Raw genomic sequence first — 19,861 nt, forward strand, 5'->3', positions numbered from 1 at the left:
ATAAATGGGACTCTTGTTGGCAAAGCATCAACTCTGGATCCAGCTCTCGACTCTGCTGCGAGCCACATTTGTGGTCATATTTAAACCCTGACGTCCAAATGGAGCATAACTAATTGTATAATATAGTGAAGCAATGACCTGGATAATACATGCAATGGCTACACAAATATTGATAGGCCAAACCATGCTGAAAAATAGAGTGAGTAAAATGGAGCCTAGAAACGCAGCGGTGAAATATATTCTATCTTTGGACAGTAGATGCTGGACAAAGTTGGAAAAACCATTGAGTATGGCAAAAGCGAGAAGAAATAAAACGGAGCCCAAACTCCAGATAAGTGCAAACTTGCGCGGCCGTAGAGATAGGAAGGGGAAGAGAAAGATGCAGATGGCATAACAGGCAAATGCGCCGATAAGCGCAACAACGAACAACGATAAGCGCTCAAAGTACGATAGCCCACTTCCTTCATCTCCATCCTCACCTCTTAGAAATTTCGGCAGCCTGAGCCATTGTGGCCTTGATCTAGAGCCTTGAATGCCAGATTCGAGATCTTCCCGTGCTGAATCATCCAAATGATTATCTGCTGTAGGAAGTTGAACAGGATCTTCATTATTTCCTGAGAAAGACGGTATAAATTTCATGCTAAAAAAAGTGAGTAGAATTATCAAATCTTAAGAACCAAACAATACCAATGTTCGGGAAAACACAATTAATGTATCCGGTAGTATATCTAACTAGGAATATCCAGTGAATATGTTACTGGTCTGAAGTAAAGAGATAAATGTAAGCATTTGAAGAGAAAAGCAATTCGGTGCAAGGATGCAAAACAATTGCAGGGGAGGAAAAAATAAATTAGATTAAATGGATGTTAGTTAGTTGACATTAAATGAAGGGAGAGGCGGGGGAAGAAAAAAAAGAACAGAATGAGTAGTCCTACTCGAGGTAAGTAACATCGTACAAAATTGCAACAAACATTCAAACGTGTTCTTATAGCTACTGGCATATATAAAATTAAACAATTATGGCGGCCCCTAAGATATCGAGAGCTCCAGTCCCACATGGACCAGCAATATATAGATACACGGCCACTTTTCTTGGTGCGACAATGTGGTTTTGGATCTTTTACAGAGCTAAACACGATTGGAGGGAGTGGGTCGGAATACATCCATGGGAGCATTAGTCATGGCATGATAATAAAGTGGCTTTGTCACTTCTTTGGGCGTTTCATATCAGGGGTTGAAAGCTTGCATTAAAATATAAAATGTTCAGTGTGTAACACAAATGGTAACAGAACTGAATTGGTTACTTGAGATGACCGAATATTGTCATCATCTATCGCTTGTCTTGTCTCCACGCAAGTGCATTTGCAGTTTATGGACACCTCATATATGATTATCCACATCCTTATATGTTGTACGATGTTTCTCACAACCATCATCATGAACATCCGTACACCACAAAGGTCGATATTGCGTCACTCTCAACGCCTTATGTTTTCTATGCCGCTGTATAATCAAGTCAGCCGCTACGTATCTATCATACTATTATCTATTTATTTACTTATTATTTATTTATTCTTTATGCGCTAGGAATCCTTATTATCTTATGATTATTATAGATATCTGCGACAGCCATTCTGTACTCCCTGGTACAGTGTATTGACCAATCGCGATTGTAGATATAAGTAAAGTTGGCATCACCATACTAATTAGTTGAAGGCAAATACCTTCTTGATTTTTTGTAAAAACTTGTGGCCCCTATTGTTGGATGCATTATCCTGCAAGTTTTCCACATAACTCCTCCCAGAGGCACCCGAATGAACTGGAGAAATGTTGTGATCTATGTCCTCTCTTATGGTTGTATTCATCACATCGTTGTTGCTTTTATCCTTCTTATTTCTCCACACCATATTTCCTGCACCGCCTCGTCCCACCGAGTACACCGGCCGTAAATCCCCCATTTCGTGATCCTGATTCTGGGCATCCTCTCTATTTCGTGTCGTTAAAGGGTCCTCCTTCACTTTGTATATATTTCCGGCTCCACCACGTCCCGCTGACACTGTATAATTCCCCTCTTTGTCTGCCTTAAAACTTCCGCTTTTATTCTTTCCTTTCCTTATTCCCTCCTCCTGGAGAACAACCTCATTTTCTGCTTTCTGTGCCGTATTGGCATTCATCATATTACCGGCGCCTCCTCTGCCTACCGAAAAAACTGGATCAAGTGACGGCATAGTAATATAATTGTGTGTGTGACTGTGAGTTCGTATGCTAACGCTGCGTTATTGTAAAAGGGCTCCCTTGCTTGAAATAGCTCAAAAATTCAAAGCTTTTTTTTACCTGATTTTGATCCAATGTGAATTTCTTGTTTGCTGGCGAGTGAAAATACAAAAGATAAGACGATTTGTTTGAAAACTGACCATGAAAATGTCAATTGTTAATGAAGAAAGCGCTAGTTTGTTCAAATAGACAATATCTATCAAGATCTGGCCCAATTAGCTCTTTAAGAACGGTTGCGTAATTAATCTAGGGATGGAATTCTTTCTGTATTTATATTGCAGTAAAAATGAGTGACCCCTTTTGGATGTGGCCATCGCTTGTGTCAATCCAAAACTTTCCGGGCATTGTTCCCATCCTTATTTTTTTTTCCGTCTCCCCTCCCTTCCAAAAAAAAGTTTCCCTATTAATTACTCGTGACATGAAAATTTTCCTCCGGGAGTTTTATTCCCCACTCCTTAGGAAAGGCCGCAATCACTTGGGAGTGGGCGGATCAGCTAAAAAAAGCTTAATGCTCCTAATCCTAAAGATAGCAACGGTGGATGGTATATTATTCTTTCTGAAAATTGCATGGGACTTTGTTGTGGCTCCTTACATTTTGAATTTATACATCTTCCTCGAGCCACATAAATGAACATAACCATATACGTCAATCTATGAAAGCTAAAAATGTACATCATTATTCTACTTTTATTCAGTTTTGTGTGACCTGAGATTTCCGGTTTTCTAATTTTTCAATTTCCATCATTTTTTTGGAATGCATCATGACCATCTCATCGCCCTCATTCATTATTTTTTTTGTCAGAAACTAAATAATAGGGACAGTCTGTACGAGCGAATAGAATAACATCAATCACTATATATCGGCAAGATAAAATCCCTCAGTTGCTAAAGTCTAATTAATCAACAAGCTCTCTGACAATGTCAGCGAATGGATTCGCATGAGTTCTTTGAAACGTAATTCTGAAGAGATGTTAAAAGAATACTGTTCTAAACATTTTGATCTTCGCAACGTTTTCTCTTCGTACCCCCGGAGATATCATAGATGCGTCGACAGTCGCGTCTACATAAAACTGCACTGCCTTGTTATGCCAAGAAAACCTCGCTCATAAGGATTAAGGGTATTTAAGCATGTACATTTTACCTTTTTACTTTAGTTCTTTGCCCTTTCTTCTTTGGCTCTTTTACTTTTATACTTGTCCTTCCCTTAGCCTTAAAAACACTCAATATACTAGTTAGAACGAGAAACTTCATAAAGTAATCTGCGTCACACTTGAACTAATTCACATAAATATTACAGTAGCCTCGTTATTGTTATTTTCTCTTATCTGCCTGTCTCTTCAGTTGCACTATAATACTCTCTGAGAAATATTCGCTTTCTATCTATATATTTGTTAGAGAAAATATATCTTGGATGTTTCTAGAATATTCATTGCAACTGAATAACGCCTCATAAGAATTTCACCCACATAGGGAGCTATATAATTACATTATCTTTCTCAGTGGATGCCTCTGCACACTTCATATGAAACAGAATATCATCAGAGATAAGAATATTACTTAGTGAAAGGTACGCACACCGAAACGTATATCGGATATATACACACAGATCCCAACAGTTATTTGTGCTATATAATGTTATACAATGTGTCCTTAGATAACCTAAGCTTGTTAATACTTAAGCGCCTTTAATCAAATATGTTCTCGTACAAGATCCCCAACGAAAACTAACTATTCCTGTAGAAACCGTTAAATTTCTTGTTAAACTCTTCCTAACTGCATTTCAAGGCAAACTATCATTCATAAGACAATTCGGGGTAGAGATAGATGCTAGTATATATGTCTGTTCTGAATGCAGTAAATCTACCGCACAACGATTCTAGACCAGAAAATGCAGCCAGCATTTTCCTTTGTTTCCCAGACGACAAACAGTGTCTAGTCATATGATTCTCCACATTCTGAAATTTCCTTCAGCAATAATGACCAATTGTTCTATGATAAAATAATAAATGATTCTGTAATAACTACTCCCAGATAGGCAAATGTGACCGTTTCCCAGGCAAGTCTTTGGACTCTGGTCCAGCCTTGCTCGATAAAGCTGACGGTTCGATCTCAGTCCTCGTGACCAAACTCTGAGCTCAATCATGCCGATTAAAGCCAAACATAAGAAAATCTTTTGTCAAATTAGTCAACCAACTTCCGTCAGCTAACCAAGCTCAGTTGATCGTCGTACCCAGCTAATTTAATTCAGCCAGATTACCTAGTCCCGATAAGCTCGCTTGCTTGCTTTTCGGTGATATACAAAATTATACCGGATAAAGCCAGAGATTGGTTTGGTTCCAGAATTTATCGGTTATTTTCTGCGTCTATTGACGCGTCTTCCCAAAATTCTGAGAACCAAGCTTCTACTCAGTTGGGCGTCAAAACTATTGCCTCCTATCGCGGATTGACCTTCAATATTTCTATTTTTTTGAAAAATCCCTATGTTCCCTATTTTCCCTCTTTTTTTTTTTTTTTTTCACATGTAATAAAATTGTTGATGTAATACATGCATAATTACCGTTGGGCCTAATATATCTGGGCGCAAAATCTAATCATCAAAAGCACGTTCCCTGTTTCTTCATGTAGTGGCATGTGACTTTCACAATCATAGATGGTCAATGAGAGAAACTTTTCTGCTAGCATAGGATATGAATAAACTTGTAAGGTCAGTTATCATTGAAATTAACCACTACTTCAACACCAGACTTGATTTCTCAACTTTATATTTGTCTAATTCATTCCTCAGTAATCTGCTATCCTTAATGTTCCGGCTGTTTGATTTTACTTTCTCTCGTGTTAATCTTCAAAATTGAACCGAACTGGGAAAATCTGAGCATACACTTCCACTGTTTAAATTTTTTGGAAAAAATAAGAAAGATCATAATATTGTAATACAAAAGAAGTGATCAAGCATAAAGGGTCGTCAAACGTTAAAAAGTTAGATCACAAAAGAAGTGATAAAACATAAAGGGTCGTCAAAAGTTAAAAATTCGGATCAAGAGATAAAAAGAATGATCTGATCATAGCAGTAATAGTCATGAACATACACACCAAAAAAAGGTAAAGTTAAGCACATTGTATGAGGGTGGCATATATGGCTTAGTTAAGCTTATTTATCGCCTTCTTTCTCAATATCAACCTTACTATCTTCAATATCACGATCGGCACGGATATTGGCAAGTTCGTTAAGTTTCTCCCTATCGAATTGCTGAAGCATTTTAGCGTTGTTGAATGGATCGACAACGGTGCTCTTGAACTTCCTTGCAGAAACTTTCTCCTCGAATAACTGATCAATATCGGCAAATGTTCTGCCTTTGGTCTCTGGCAAATCGAAAAGTCCCCAGACAAACCAAATGGTTGCAAATGCAGCCCAGAATAAGCCAGATTTTGCACCCCAGTTCCACTGTGTTGAGTTTAATTGGTAAGGCACCATGAATGCATCAAAGATACCAAAGAGATTGTAAAGATTTCTTGCGATGATAACAGTCTTGGTTCTCACTCTTCCTGAAGGAATTTCTGTAACGATACAGTATGTAACGGGTCCAACAGTACAATCATAAACGAAACTAAGAACCAATAATATAGAACCACATGTCCAACGGACAGCATTAGTCTGTTTAACAAATCCTAATATTCCCATGATCCATAATAAGACACCTTGGCAGAATGTGCCCCAGATATAAAGGGTGGCACGACCAAGATTGTTTGACACAAACCATGAAACAATAGCACCAATAATACCGATACAGTACTGAATGATACTGAAATCAAACGAGTATGATGTTGAGAGACCAGCTTTTTCGTAGAAATATGTCGATGAACCCATCAAACCACAGCCTGTAAGCATTTGTCCAATCCAAACCATACTTGCAATTCTGGTTCTTCTGATATGCTTTTTGCTGAAACATTCCCGATAGGATCCAATATCCCCGTCCGCTTCCTCTTTATCACTAGTGAATTTCATTCTCTTTAACATGGTGTCAATGACTATTTCTTTTTGATCCGGATCCTTGATAGTAAGAAGTCTGCTAAGACTATGAGCTGCCTTAGAAACTCTGTTTTTCTTAACAAGCCACCAAGGTGACTCTGGTGCACAGAAAATAGCTATTGCAATAGGAACTGGCCAAATCCACATGAGTCCGTAAGGAAGCCTCCAACCCATATCAGAGTGTGCTAAATTATCCTGTGAATTCTTCATGATACCAGATCCAAACAACTGGCCAAGAAGCCAACAAACGTTAACATAACTGGTAAGATAGAATCTCATTGTCATAGGACAAACTTCAGAAGCATAGGAAACAGCCAAAGTCTGGAAGAATCCCCAAGGAATTCCACAAAGAATTTGACCAGCACAGATCATACCAAGTGACTTTGCAAAGAAGATCAAGAATATAAAAACAGCTAGAGAAAATAATGAACCAATTAAAGTGTAACGATAACCGAACCTGTCTGCAACAGTACCAGCAATTTGCAAACCTATAATTTCTCCAACGTTGGCACACATTCCCATTGCAGATTGCCATTTTGCTGGAATTTCCCACACTTGTGACTTAGGATTCCAAACACCAAACCGCTCACAAAATATCGGAAGAGCGATCATTGATAAGCATGTATCATATCCCTCCATAATAATACCACTAGAGATGACAACAGACCAGATAGCTGATTTAGGATATGTAGAGAAAGCCTTCTTGAATCCCATCTCTTTCTCATCCTTTTCACCTTCTTTGACCTGGTCAGAGGCACCTATGAAACGTGCAATAATTTCGTCATCAATATTTGAAGGAACGGAGAATTCTAACTGCTCATCCTTTCCCTTGTCAATATCTAACTGCGAAGATGAACTATCGTTTTCTTCGTTGGTAGTCATGGTTCTTTTATCCTGAACTTTTAGAAGCTCTTTTGATAACTGTATTTTTGATTACTTATGAGATTACTAAAATATAATAGAGAAGTATCATTGTTGATCAAAACATAAGTTCCTACCTCTCCTATTTATATGTTTGACTCCGTTAAGCGGTTAGTTATAGAATTATGCAAACTTGATTTGTTCCTCGAAACATTTTCCCCTCATCAGCAATAGAGAGGAGCGTTTGAACAATGGTTGCAATCATAGGTGATAGCTAAGTTATGTAGCCATTCTTGCTTACTGAGGATTAATTCAACGGTGGACTATATTCCGATTTTAATGAAGGATAAAAGGAAGTTGTACGGGGATTTGTGTGAAACAAAGTAAAAAGTTCTTCGGATATTTCAGTTTTAAGATGGTGAATGATAGTAATGGTAACAAAACCCCAATTGTAAAAATGAACTTGTTCTTAAAGTTGCAATTACTTATTGTGTGAAGTAAATGAAACAAAGAATTGTAAGAATATAATGGATATTGTTTTAAGTGTACTTATTATACACCTCAACGAAGGATAACGTACTTCCAAAGGAATCAGGTTGTAAAATCTTTCATGCAGAATCATATTCATGTCCCTGAAATTTCTGAGTGACCTTCTTTTTTTATTCAATCTAGGGTTGGTCAATGAAATATTTCGATTAACATATTCCTTGGCACAATACGTATTGAAATCAAAACAAATTATAGAATTTCTTTCTACCCCACGGGGAATCCTACAGTTTTAGTGACATTATTTTGTTGTACAAAACTCGTACGCCCTATCATTTGAATGAATGTGTGTTAGTTCCTCTGATGAGTTACACTAATTGTTCTTTTGAATAACTATGCTAATAATCACAATATACGAACTTCTTGTTATCTAAAACCAAAGCTATACCCTCAGTTAATGCTTCAAAGAGAGAGTCAGTCATCATGTATTTTGTTATTGGAATCATTCAATTGTGAGCCCTAATGTCTCAATATACACAAATATGCGTTTTTTTTCTTTTTCGTTGTTCTCTTCCTTACCCCGTTTACTTCTCAGACTGAATTGGGCTTGCGTAAGGAGTATCAATAATGCAAATTGTCCAAAGAAGAAGACAACTGTTGAGGGAAAGAAATATTTTGGTACTGCTTTTCGCTATGTCGCATTGTTCATAAGGACAGTGTCAGATTTTTTTTCCCTCAATTGGCTCCCATTATTTTTTGCGGCAGCTCGACTAATTTGACTGAACGGCTGCTGCTTGACCGAATGGTCGCAAAAATAGAAAAAGATTACAATAAGAATGTTAATAACAAAAGTAGTGAATAAAAACCGCCAAAATTTAACAATGCAATCAAAGTTTGTCTTGGTCCTGTCAGATTTTACATAAAGCCGCAGGTGAAAAGTCTACACAATCATCTTCTATTCTTTAGATTACCACCAGACAGCGTATAATTCGACCAACTTTCGATAAAATATACACAAAGTGAGTATAAACTATGGATAAGACTTTATATTAATTTGGGGCCAATTTTTCCAATTATGAAATGTAAGATAAAAAGGTATAGGGGAAAGAACAATTTTGAAGAAGATGCGGTCCGTAGCTCAACTTGAAAAAACAGTCAGATACCCCGATTAACCTTAGTAAATCAAGTTGGACAAAAATCCGAACAAGTCTGATTTATGAATTACTCTATCCATTGTGTGGCACTTCAATGTAATAACCATCCTTTGAAGAAGTCTGGTTATATGATTGTACGAACTATTTTTCGTCGCTTTGGGGAATTTTTTTTTCGAAATTCTCTTTTTGTTGACTTCTCAGTGTTCAATCGAGCGAAACATGGGCCAATGGACAATATATGCTGGAATACGCTCCTTTGTTTGTTCTGATTCTTGGCGATTGCACATAATATTGTTTGACTTCAGCTGTCTCTTCACAGGGTTCGTTTTTTTTTTACTAGAGTTAGCAAAATTGGACAAGAATGAAATATGTTTGATACGGTCGGTAGCTAACTCAATGTACTTTCGTTGGTTTTAGCAGAAATGTTACTTCGTACTTCGTACTTCGAACTATATGATGCATAAATCTTGGACCAGCAAGTAAAAAAAGCTTATATGTTAATTTTTTGCTATGGTAATTTATTATAGTTGACGTAAAAGTAAGAAGAAGGGGGTTGACTCTTATCCATATTCCTTCCCTGTCCAGGTGAAACTTCGAGATTTCCGCTTTCTTGAATGAGCGAAGAAGAAAAAAGCAGCTCGCTTTTATTTACTGATTATGTCTGAAAATATAATTTTTGTCTATTGTATTTCTTTTCCATGTCAAATGCACGAAAAAGTTTAGGTTTGAGCAACCACTTTTAGGGACTCAAAACTTTTTCTAAATAACGTTGGACTAGCTCAGAACTTGCAGTTGAAGCTTTGAAAATAAATCCCTGTGTAACTCAACTTACAATTCTTTAGCGGATAGTTCTATCATATATTCATATATGTCTTTGTGAAAACAATTCCAGCAATCGGCTATATTAGTATTCGGATTGATGATACTCGATTCAAACAAAAGAGCCTGATGCTCTGATAAAAAGGCAACTTCCTGTTATCATTGCCAAGAAATGCACAATTGCCCTAAAAAAGGAAGCTCAATCAATTGTTGAAGTACGGTTCAAGATATATTTCAGCTTTATAGCAATCATTCCACCAGTACAGAGTCACGATATATTGATTTGGAGTTGCAGATCCCCGTTTGCAGTTGTACTGGGGGTGAGTTTCGTCAATTCCAAGTACTTTGATTTTGCTGAACATACTTATTTTGAAGTATAAAATATTCTCCATTTAAATTGATACCCGTTTGCTCCCCCATATTCTATGAAGTGGTTTCCTTAATCAAGTATGCTGCATACTAATAGGTAATGAGAAGATCATAAAACAAGTAATTTTTCACCACATTGTGAAAGCACCTACGTACTTTATCGGTGGATTTCTTAAAATCCAACAATCCACCAATGCATCTACCATACATACATTTTGAGAATTTTTTGAGAATTGATGCCACACGGAGAATCCAAGTTGTGAAGAAGGATAGATACCTGAGTTTTGTTGAAAACGGTACTATATAAGTATTGTTACCTTTTTTCTTAAAAAGCTGAAGAAAAACGACCGATTGCATTTTAATTTGTCTTGAACCTTAATTTCATACCAATTGTATTACACGTTGACAATATATGCCATATTGTTATCAATGATTGTTATTAGTGTTTCTGAGGTTTATAACTTCACCAGGAAATAGTATCTGGTTAAAAAGATATACCATTCTTACACTGAATTATTAGCTTCACATAAAATTTATGTACCATTCATTTTATGAGTAAGTTGTTCAGAAGCTTTAATTTCATTGGATTTAATGTCTTCTCTATCATCAGCCTTTGTTTCCCAAACACACCGACTATTCTCATAAGAGAAAGCAAAAAGTGATAGAAATCAATAAAAACACAATGTCACAATACCATTGAATGAATATAAACTCGAAATATAAGTGATTTCGTTCGTCAATAAACTTAAAAGAGGATAACTTACAGGTTCAGATCAGGTTGCACAAGGAGCGTGTCAATTTCTCATCAATGTCAAATCATCTACACGTTGGCAGAGTCCAAAGGAATTTATAGCGCTTATTATAAGTATTGGACAATGTGTAGTGAAGACACAACCTCATGAGTTTGCAGCTGGTAATGCTCTAAGAACAATTTCAGCTCTAGTACGGGGTGAAATGAGTGATAGTAGTGCTTCATCTTCAGAAGACAATGTACCTGTTAATACTGCAATGTTCCATCTTTTAGTTCCACCACCAGATAAATAAGATCAAGAGAAAAGTGCAAAACAGAGCCGGAGGAACAAGAAAGTGGAGAGAAAATACAATTCAATGTCTATAGTGATCCAAGGAATAAGAGATTTAATAGATGATATTACATCAGGTCATGAGAATATATCACAGATGACAGTTGAAATGATATATGACAACGAGGTGTCCCTCACTCCGACCCCAGGCTCTGGAATTGTTCTTAATCCTTTACTTAAAGCCGGTTAAAAGCGGAAATTCACAGTCTTGATTACAGAAAATTACCCAAATGATATCAAGCTTTATCATAGAGCAGCGAAAAGCTGGCTGAGGCCAACATAGAAACGTTTATAATACCGTATTCCATTATTTATGCGGTCATATCAGATTTTGGGAAGGTTTCTTATTGGTGCCGGAGCAGTTTTTGCCAATGGCAATTGTATGACAGCTTCAGGTATTGCTACTGCTTAGGAATGTGCTAAATAATACCTCACATCTGTTTTTACCGTTGCCAGTTTGTATAAATTCTCCCCAAATTGTCCATTTGACAGAGATGCACTTATAGAAGTCTGAAATTCAGGTAGAGAATTTGCCTTACAGAAATTCCGGTCTTGTTGGTAAGTGTGAAGTCACCAATCCTATGTTGTATTATGCTTCACCCAAATTCATCGACACATATATCACAAACATTGGCTAATTTTATTTATAGAAAAAATTGTGCTTGATAACTATCGGACTGAAGATCTGAACTTTTCATTATTTGGTTCATGAAATATTCATGGCCTTTGTCATCCATATTGTTTTTCTGCATCTCTTTTCTTTGAGAACCGGTTTGTATGGATGAAATTGCAATGAGTGAGATGCTTATAATGTTATCTTCTTAATCTTCTGTATGACTTTAGTTTGTCAAGAATAAACGTCACTTATGGTGATTGATATATTTCAGTGTACAGGTGTTGGAATATTTTGACATATCAAATCTTATTGATCGCTTCTTTTTTTCACCCTTATTTGTTTTGGGTGTCGAAACCTAAATAACAAGGATTGTCTGTACGAGTGAATAGAATAAGATTAATCACTATATATCAGAAAAATGAAATTTCTCAGTTGCTAGAATTATCTCAAACTCTAGTCAATCGATAGGCTCTATGATAGATAACTTTTTTCTCGTTATTTTCTGTAATCTGCTTGTCTCTTCAGTCAGTTGTACTATAACATTCTCTGCCAACAAGTTGCTTTCTATCTATATATTAGTTAATGAAAACATATCTTGAATGTTTCTAGAATATTCATTGCAATTGAATAATTGCTCATAAGATTTTCACCCACATCTTGAGCTATATAACTAAATTATTTCTCTCTGTGGAATGTCTTTACGCACTACCTGTGATATAGAATATCATAGGTAGCCGCAAATTCCCTCCCCAACGAGAACTGGTTATATTATTACATTCTTCAAGAATATATATATAAAGGCTGTATTGACCTTACTAGTATTCGGGTATACATATTTCAGATAAAGCCGTTAACATTATGGAGGATAGGACCAAGTATTGAAATCTGAGATGCCCCCATTGATGAATGGAAATGGTGGTAATTGTAGATTCGAACATATTGAAACATCTTTTCAGAATTATGCTCACTAAAAATTTTCCTCCGTATTTATGTACTCAGATGTCATTATTTATGCGTCGAGATCGACATAATTTGCTTTTTGCGACTCCAGGCCGGTATTTTATTTACGCGAGCGCGATATAATTTCGTGTCTCAGTACATAGTTGATTTTAAGCAATCTGAACTACTAGTAAACCGCATACTTGAATTTTGCTTCTTTTCGTAGCAAATGGATAGTGATCAGAGCTTTCTGGAGGAACTTAGTGACTGGAGTGGATCAAGCAGCCAAAATGAAAAAGAGCCGAATGCAATCAACAAACACAGCCATGTAACACATTCCGGGCAGTGCACGCTAGATGGAGGGACAGTTTATGAAGAGGTGAAAGAGAGTGTGAGTTTCAGCAAGACGCACCATGAATTAAACCAGGGTAATCTTGGCACAATAATTTATCCCTCCAATTTGGAGGTGAGGAAGTATCAGGAGGAAATTGTCAAGAAAGCGGTTATGGAAAATGTTTTGTGCTCTCTTCCAACGGGTCTCGGTAAGACATTTATCGCGGCAACGGTGATGCTGAATTTCTACCGGTGGGTGGAGCGGGCGAAAATAATTTTTATGGCACCGACGAGACCGCTTGTGGCCCAGCAGATGCGCGCGTGTTACGGTATCGCGGGACTCCCGCTGGAGGACACCGCGGTTCTTGTGGGGGTTACCCGAAAAGATCGGGCTGTTCTGTGGGAGACGCGACGAGTTTTTTTTTCCACCCCGCAGATGGTTGCCAACGATTTACTTTCCGGGCTCGTTGACCCGCGAAATGTATGCTGCGTAGTGGTAGACGAGGCTCACCGGGCTCGGGGTGGCAGTTATGCCTACTGCAAAGTTGTAGAAAGGCTTGACAAATTAAATACGAGTTTCCGTGTTCTTGCCCTAACTGCTACTCCAGGTGCAACAGTCGAATCTGTTCAGAAAGTCGTCGATAATCTTGATATATCTTCAATTCAACTAAGAACTGATAAAGATCCTGATGTACTCCAGTACATGAATTCACGCTCACTAGTCGAAATTGACTGCGATATCACTCCGGAAATCCAGCATGCGGTGATTCTTATTTCCGAAGCCATTTTACCTGTGTTAAAGCGGGCCAACTCCGCCGGAATTTACGATATTACTGACCCTGCGCGGATCAATCAATTCATGGCCTTGGAGAAGTCACGTGCCGTTGTTGCCAATCATAGACTTCCAGAGGGTCTCAAGTGGACATATTTCTTTATCCTACGGCTACTTTCCGAGGTTGGCAACTTTTTCCGCCGTCTTAATGTCTACGGAATTGTAACCTTTTACGGCTTTTTCCTTGACAAGTACACAGAGTTCACCACAAAGTACCAGATGAAGAAATCAACCAATAAGTTGGCGGCGTCGTTTTACTTCAGTCCCCAAATATCAGAGCTCAAAAGTTATATCGAAAAACTGATTGCCGAGGATTCGAAGAATTCTGCAAATCCTGGCCTTAAAGTTGTTGCTGGTACATTTTCCCACACAAAATTCCAGGAACTAGTTAAAAGAGTTACCACATTTTTGCAGCAGAAGGAGCATGAAAGCCACGGAAATTCATCCATAATTGTCTTCACCGAATTTCGGGACAACGCACTTGAGATTGTCCGTTGCCTTGAAAGTGCCAATAAGCTTGTTTCTTCTGCAGATTCGCACTCCAAGGATTTAGTTCGACCCCACATTTTCATCGGACAGGCGAAAGAGAAGAGCCGATTTGATGAAGAGACATTTCGGAGCACTAAAGGTCGTAAAAAGAAGAAGAACCCCAAGAAGAAGAAAAAGAATGAAAAGAATTCCGATAGTCCGTTGGCCACTCGCTTGGGATCTTCTGAAACTGCGCAGGCTAAGGGAATGTCACAGAAAGATCAGAAAGAACTTCTCTCAAAGTTTAAGGATGGCGTTTACAATGTGTTGGTGGCAACTTCAATTGGAGAAGAAGGTCTAGATATTGGAGAGGTGGATATGATTGTCTGCTTTGATTCTACATCCTCTCCAATCAAAAATATCCAGCGAATGGGAAGAACTGGTCGTAAAAGAGCTGGCAATGTTGTTATGTTGTTCAGCTCCAATGAGCGTGAAAAGTTTGCTAGAGCAATGGATAATTATAGATGGATTCAGAACAAGATCAGGAGTGATGATAATATAATTGATCTTCACCCATCTGATAGAATTTTTCCAAAGGAGTACAAGCCTGCTTTGGAGTACAGGAAAATTACAATTCCGGAGACTAACAAAAACTTGCTTGATGAAAACGGTGAAGATGACGATGCATTTATTGAGGAAGCTGCATCTATCACCTCAGCTCGGAAAAATAAAGCAAAGAGGAAGAGTAGAAAGCGCAAGAAGACAAGAAAAGATAGTGATGATGATAGGCAGATGAAGCTTACCAAAAAAATGTTCATGCCTGAGAATGCACACACCGGATTTAGGCCTGCCTCTTCAATGATCAGAAAGGTTGTGAGTCAGAAGCAAAAGCAGGAAAACAAGCTAATTGAAAAGAAGAAAGAGAAAGAACTTGAAAAGGCAGATGAAACTTTGCTTAGTGATGAGGTTGAGTGTAATCGACTGACTCCCAGCCAATTGTTTTCGGATCCACCAGAAACTACCAATGGGAAGAGTAAAGAAATTGCAAATGAACCAATCTTAATCGATCTCTCGCAGTTTACCGACGATGAATTGAAAAATGATGATATAGGAGGGGAAGCACAGAGTGAGGAAATTTCGGAGGTTGTGAAGGCAAATAGTGAATCGAAGACAGAAGGCAGTGATGTTCAATTTAGGGATGTAACTGATGATAAAAATAGCATACGTGCAAATGAACAAATTGAGGAAAATGAAAGTGTGGAAATTTCCAACAAAACACATAACAAGAATTTGTTTACATATAAAAAGGACAAACAGAATAATACGATTTGGAATTCGAAAGGGGAAGGGAAATCTGAGGAAATACCTACGTTACCATCTAACGCAGTGTCAGATAAATTTGCTTTTAAGGAACAGGTAGATGTGTGCAAGCAGGTTATTCCAAAAGGAGATGCAATTTTCAATATGAATTTCAAAGAACGAGAGGGCTTTATGAGCCAAAGAGAAGAAATGGAGTTTTATTCGAAATACTTTACCGATGACAAGGATTTATACTATGATCCGAGGCGCTTCAATATAATTGATGATCCGTTGATCTGCATCAAAAGGGGCGGTTCTAAATTTGGAAAAGTTCCACACTCTTCAGCTTCAAATATGATGATAGAATGGCACAGAGCACTTCAGAAGGAGTGATATTTGAGGATTGCATATAAGCAATTCTGGCGGTACTAAAGGAATTGCGCTTAGTTAATGGTAAACAGAGAGCTGGATGAGAACTAAACTTTATATTTCAAGTTGAATCATTACTGCAAACATACCAATAATATGTAGTATGCTTTGAACTTTGCAGATCTGCCCCATAACAGAGTTCGATTTCCTTACGAATTTAAAATATAATCAAGGACTCGTGAAAAATGAAATAAAATATAGTTTTTTTTTTTTTGCTTTTTTGTTTTTTTATTACTTCCTTGCCGTATAGTATACTATACAACTAATGAATACGAATTCCCTTCTCTGACTTTTCCTAGGTTCTTTTATTATATTGGTCCATCACACAAGAAAAGTGATGCCACCGTTCAAAAATACATAAACAAAAAAATATACACTAGTTTTCACAAACAAAGAACAATGCCTGTAATCATTTCTTGCCGTTCTCAGTAGACCCTCCGGTCTTATTTTTCTTCTTATGACGGGTGTACTTAGACTTCTGCCTTGTTTCGAGAGGTGGAAGTCTTGGTCTGCCTCTCTTTCTCTTAATCCCGCTACTCCGGAGCTTTTTTAGCTCAATTTCCTTTTGTGTTATCGGGTGCTTTCTAGGTCTTCCTCTCTTTCTTTTTTTCACTTTACCGTCTGCAGCCACTTCATTCTTCATACCAGGAACAATATTCGACACAACTGCCATCTGAGTAGGTAATTCTGCCGCCATTACAGATGCTGGCTGTTGGCTCTGTATTGCAGCTTGAATCTGAGGCTGTGGTGCTACCCCTTGAATTCCAGAAGGCACATATTGGGTGCTGATCATATTATTCGACTTGGCAATGCCATTCACTGTTGAGTTTGTAGGATAAAAGTTTGCATTTGTCATCGAATTAACAGAAATCTGATCATCCTTTCTATCCGAAGCTGTGTTTCCGCTGTTCTTCTGATAATTCATGGTGTTCTCCAAGTTATTCATTCTACTAGATGGTGTTGTTCTTATGTTGCTGTTATAATCGCTTGTATGTTGATATGGTTGCGGAAGGTAGTGATATTGACTCTCGGTTGTCGAGCCGTTATATTTATGCAGAAACTCAAGCGGTGGTGGAACGTTTGGGGGAAGTGTAATGTGTGGAAGCCTCTGATTGACTGAATTATTCAAGTTGATGTCTGTCTTATAAAACATCACCTCCAAAAGATGTTAGCAGCTTCAACAAGATTTACCTTCTGGCTGCTAGGGTCAAACAATCACAAGAAACTACTTTCCTTGTATCTATGAAAACTGATTTCTTCCGTGGCCGCAAGTGCTTAATAATGAAAAAAGGAAAGAAATGGTGGTTGAAGATTATGTAAGTTCAGACGGATAAATAAAGAGAAAAAATAAATAAATAAAATAAATTAAATTAAAAAATTAAAAAAGAAATTTAGAAAAAATTAAGAAAATTAAAAAGAAAAAAAATCTGAAATAAAAATCTAAAGTAGAAACTGACAACAAAAAAATGAAAGACTCTGGAACAAAACAAAGTTCGTAGAGCGGATAACATTGAAGAAAAAAAAAAAAAAAATAATACATAAAAGTAAGAATAAAAATAAAAAGGGGTTGAGAAAGGGGAGGGGGTCTCGCTCACATTTCTCCTACGTTCTTACACCTTGTTTTACTTTTGCGATGATTAGTGGTGTATGGATGATTATATTATTTGAATACTTCGAGCAAGTTGCTTTATCAATAAATAGGAATCCTTTCTGACAGTAATTTCAATTATTATCTGAATTGTACCACGTAAAGATTTGTAGAAAGATACTAATACAATGTGCTTCTGGTTTATTCTTTGAAATTGGTATTTGTCTATATAAAATTAACTGAAATAAAAACCCGGTACAAACAAGTGTTACCTGTAATGTGGTCCTGAAAGGAAGTCGGAAATTAAATATGTTCATTAAGTAATTAACGCATATATAATATTTGAAAGATTATATTTCAGTTAATCGCATCTATTACAGCATATGCTAAATACCAATTAATCGTATCTTGTAGTAATTGTGCATGTTTAAACATATATTGTTCCTTTCTTGCCAAATTTATTAGAAGGATCTGCCTTGTAGAATTTTCCTGTCGATATAATTACAATAACAAAAAATCTAAGATGGGCCATCCTAGATTTGAACTGGTGAACTTTAGGGAGCTTTCTTTGGGATCCCAGTTAGTCGTACAAAAAGAGTAGAGGCTGTATTTTCTTCTCGTAAGTCACAAAGTACACATCACATATAAACATTTACAAAAATATCATAAGTCATTATCCATTACCCGATAGTCAGCACAGAGCTTTTACGTTTCAAGAAACCATCATACGTTACTGTTCAGATCATTTCTATTTTTAGGCGTGTTTGTAGGCCACATGGACAAACTTGTAGGTAGTTCTCCACCGTCACGTTTTCCAGTAAAACTTGTTATTTCCCTTTCAGTGTGCAGTTTCTCTAATTCTTTCTCTCTTTTTCCGTAGAGTGAGTCCATGGCAACTTCTGGCCCACTTCTATAATTTGTTGCCGAACCTGCTTTATCAAAAGGTCCCGAAATATCATTTGAGCTAATATCGTATTTATTGCTTTGCATATCCGCATCAGTTGGTTCCTCATCCTCCGGAGATGTTTCCGGTAAAGGCTGTCCAGTTTTTCGATCAACCCAAGGAAAGAGAACATGTCCAAAGTAAAAATGCTGAACAACTGGGAATTTGGAAAGAACTTCACCATAATACATTTTAAGCATTCCTTTTGCAATCTTCTCCCAGGTTTTTGATGTACAAACATCAAATAACAAGGGTGAATGTTCATTAAACGGTCCAAATTTGACCCGCTTTATAAATGCTATAGCGTTGTAATAAAGGTTTCGAGTTCTGTTCTGTTTCAAGATACGTGTATTTAGTACTGATGCCGGCGTGAGTCCCATACGATAATTTAGAGCCTTCATGCTTTTTTCTCCTTTCTCCAAACTAAGAAAGTCAACCATCTGGAAAGCCCCTAAAATGTAGATAAGATGAAAATGGTCATCCAAACCCCAGACGCCGTGAGACCCAGCAGGCTCTAATGTATATGTTTGTATCAGTTTCCGAACCAAATCATAATATTTTGAAAACATGACAAGGTATTCCACCCCTGTTGTTTCATTTCGCGGAAGGATATCACACATTAAAAGAGATGCGATAAATGCGAGAAACGACAATTCGTGTCCAGTTCCAAAATCTAAACGTTCTCGAGATCCAAATGAACCGAGAAAGTAATATTTAAGCTCGGTTTCAAAGTTATACGATGTATCTCCATCATTATTGGAAGCATAGTCATCCTTCAAGTACCATTTTCCTAATTCCTTACGAATCCAGTTATCTATCCTTGAATTCAGCTTATCATGTAGATCTCTGCAGGCCATATTTCCATACCTCCGTGGTCCTTTAAACGGAGGCGTTTCCGCTATCAATGCATCCAGTCTCTTCAATAATCGTAATACAACTTTCACAGGCTCAGACAGCTTATTAAAATCAAATTCTTGAGCTTCCTTATTCGGTAGCACTGCAGAGTTTGGATGGGTTCTGGGAGTCTTTTTATGATTCGATAATGCAACTCCAGGATGATAAGCATTCTCAAATTCTACCTGCCTATCATCTAAAACACCGGGTGGAACATCTGTAAGGCTGATTTTCTCGCAAATTAATGAAAGCGCACCACTTATGCGATCAATCGCAATCGATTTTTTAAATAGTTCCACCTCTTTAGGACCATATATTCGCTTGCACGGAGGAAGCCATTTAAGTTTCGCATCGGTTAGATCAATATGTACAAATTCTGGTTGCATTCTTCAGCGTAGCACCAACTTCTATTTCAAATCGCCGATAACCTTTTTGGTGGGGCTAATTT

The 19,861-nt window shown here is 37.4% G+C and overlaps 6 protein-coding genes across 6 annotated transcripts; 2 read left to right on the forward strand and 4 right to left on the reverse strand.

The window, feature by feature from the left end:
- Nucleotides 1-154: 154 nt before the first annotated feature.
- BRETT_001452 (uncharacterized protein) lies at nt 155-394 on the forward strand (the record flags this gene model as incomplete). The annotated part of the gene is made up of 1 exon (XM_041280005.1): nt 155-394. The coding sequence occupies one exon, from the start codon at nt 155-157 to the stop codon at nt 392-394; it is 240 nt and encodes a 79-aa protein (XP_041138219.1).
- A 1,312-nt stretch (nt 395-1,706) lies between these two features.
- BRETT_001453 (uncharacterized protein) lies at nt 1,707-2,228 on the reverse strand (the record flags this gene model as incomplete). The annotated part of the gene is made up of 1 exon (XM_041280006.1): nt 1,707-2,228. The coding sequence occupies one exon, from the start codon at nt 2,226-2,228 to the stop codon at nt 1,707-1,709; it is 522 nt and encodes a 173-aa protein (XP_041138220.1).
- Nucleotides 2,229-5,422: 3,194 nt separating this feature from the next.
- On the reverse strand, nt 5,423-7,183 carry BRETT_001454 (uncharacterized protein; the record flags this gene model as incomplete). The annotated part of the gene is made up of 1 exon (XM_041280007.1): nt 5,423-7,183. One exon carries the CDS (start codon nt 7,181-7,183, stop codon nt 5,423-5,425), a length of 1,761 nt encoding a protein of 586 aa, XP_041138221.1.
- Nucleotides 7,184-12,856: 5,673 nt separating this feature from the next.
- Nucleotides 12,857-15,952, forward strand: BRETT_001455 (uncharacterized protein; the record flags this gene model as incomplete). The annotated part of the gene is made up of 1 exon (XM_041280008.1): nt 12,857-15,952. One exon carries the CDS (start codon nt 12,857-12,859, stop codon nt 15,950-15,952), a length of 3,096 nt encoding a protein of 1,031 aa, XP_041138222.1.
- A 445-nt stretch (nt 15,953-16,397) lies between these two features.
- On the reverse strand, nt 16,398-17,141 carry BRETT_001456 (uncharacterized protein; the record flags this gene model as incomplete). The annotated part of the gene is made up of 1 exon (XM_041280009.1): nt 16,398-17,141. The coding sequence occupies one exon, from the start codon at nt 17,139-17,141 to the stop codon at nt 16,398-16,400; it is 744 nt and encodes a 247-aa protein (XP_041138223.1).
- Nucleotides 17,142-18,299: 1,158 nt separating this feature from the next.
- On the reverse strand, nt 18,300-19,799 carry BRETT_001457 (uncharacterized protein; the record flags this gene model as incomplete). The annotated part of the gene is made up of 1 exon (XM_041280010.1): nt 18,300-19,799. The coding sequence occupies one exon, from the start codon at nt 19,797-19,799 to the stop codon at nt 18,300-18,302; it is 1,500 nt and encodes a 499-aa protein (XP_041138224.1).
- Nucleotides 19,800-19,861: the final 62 nt, after the last annotated feature.

The sequence above is a fragment of the Brettanomyces bruxellensis genome, chromosome 8 (assembly GCF_011074885.1).
Source record: "Brettanomyces bruxellensis chromosome 8, complete sequence".
NCBI lineage: Eukaryota > Fungi > Ascomycota > Pichiomycetes > Pichiales > Pichiaceae > Brettanomyces > Brettanomyces bruxellensis.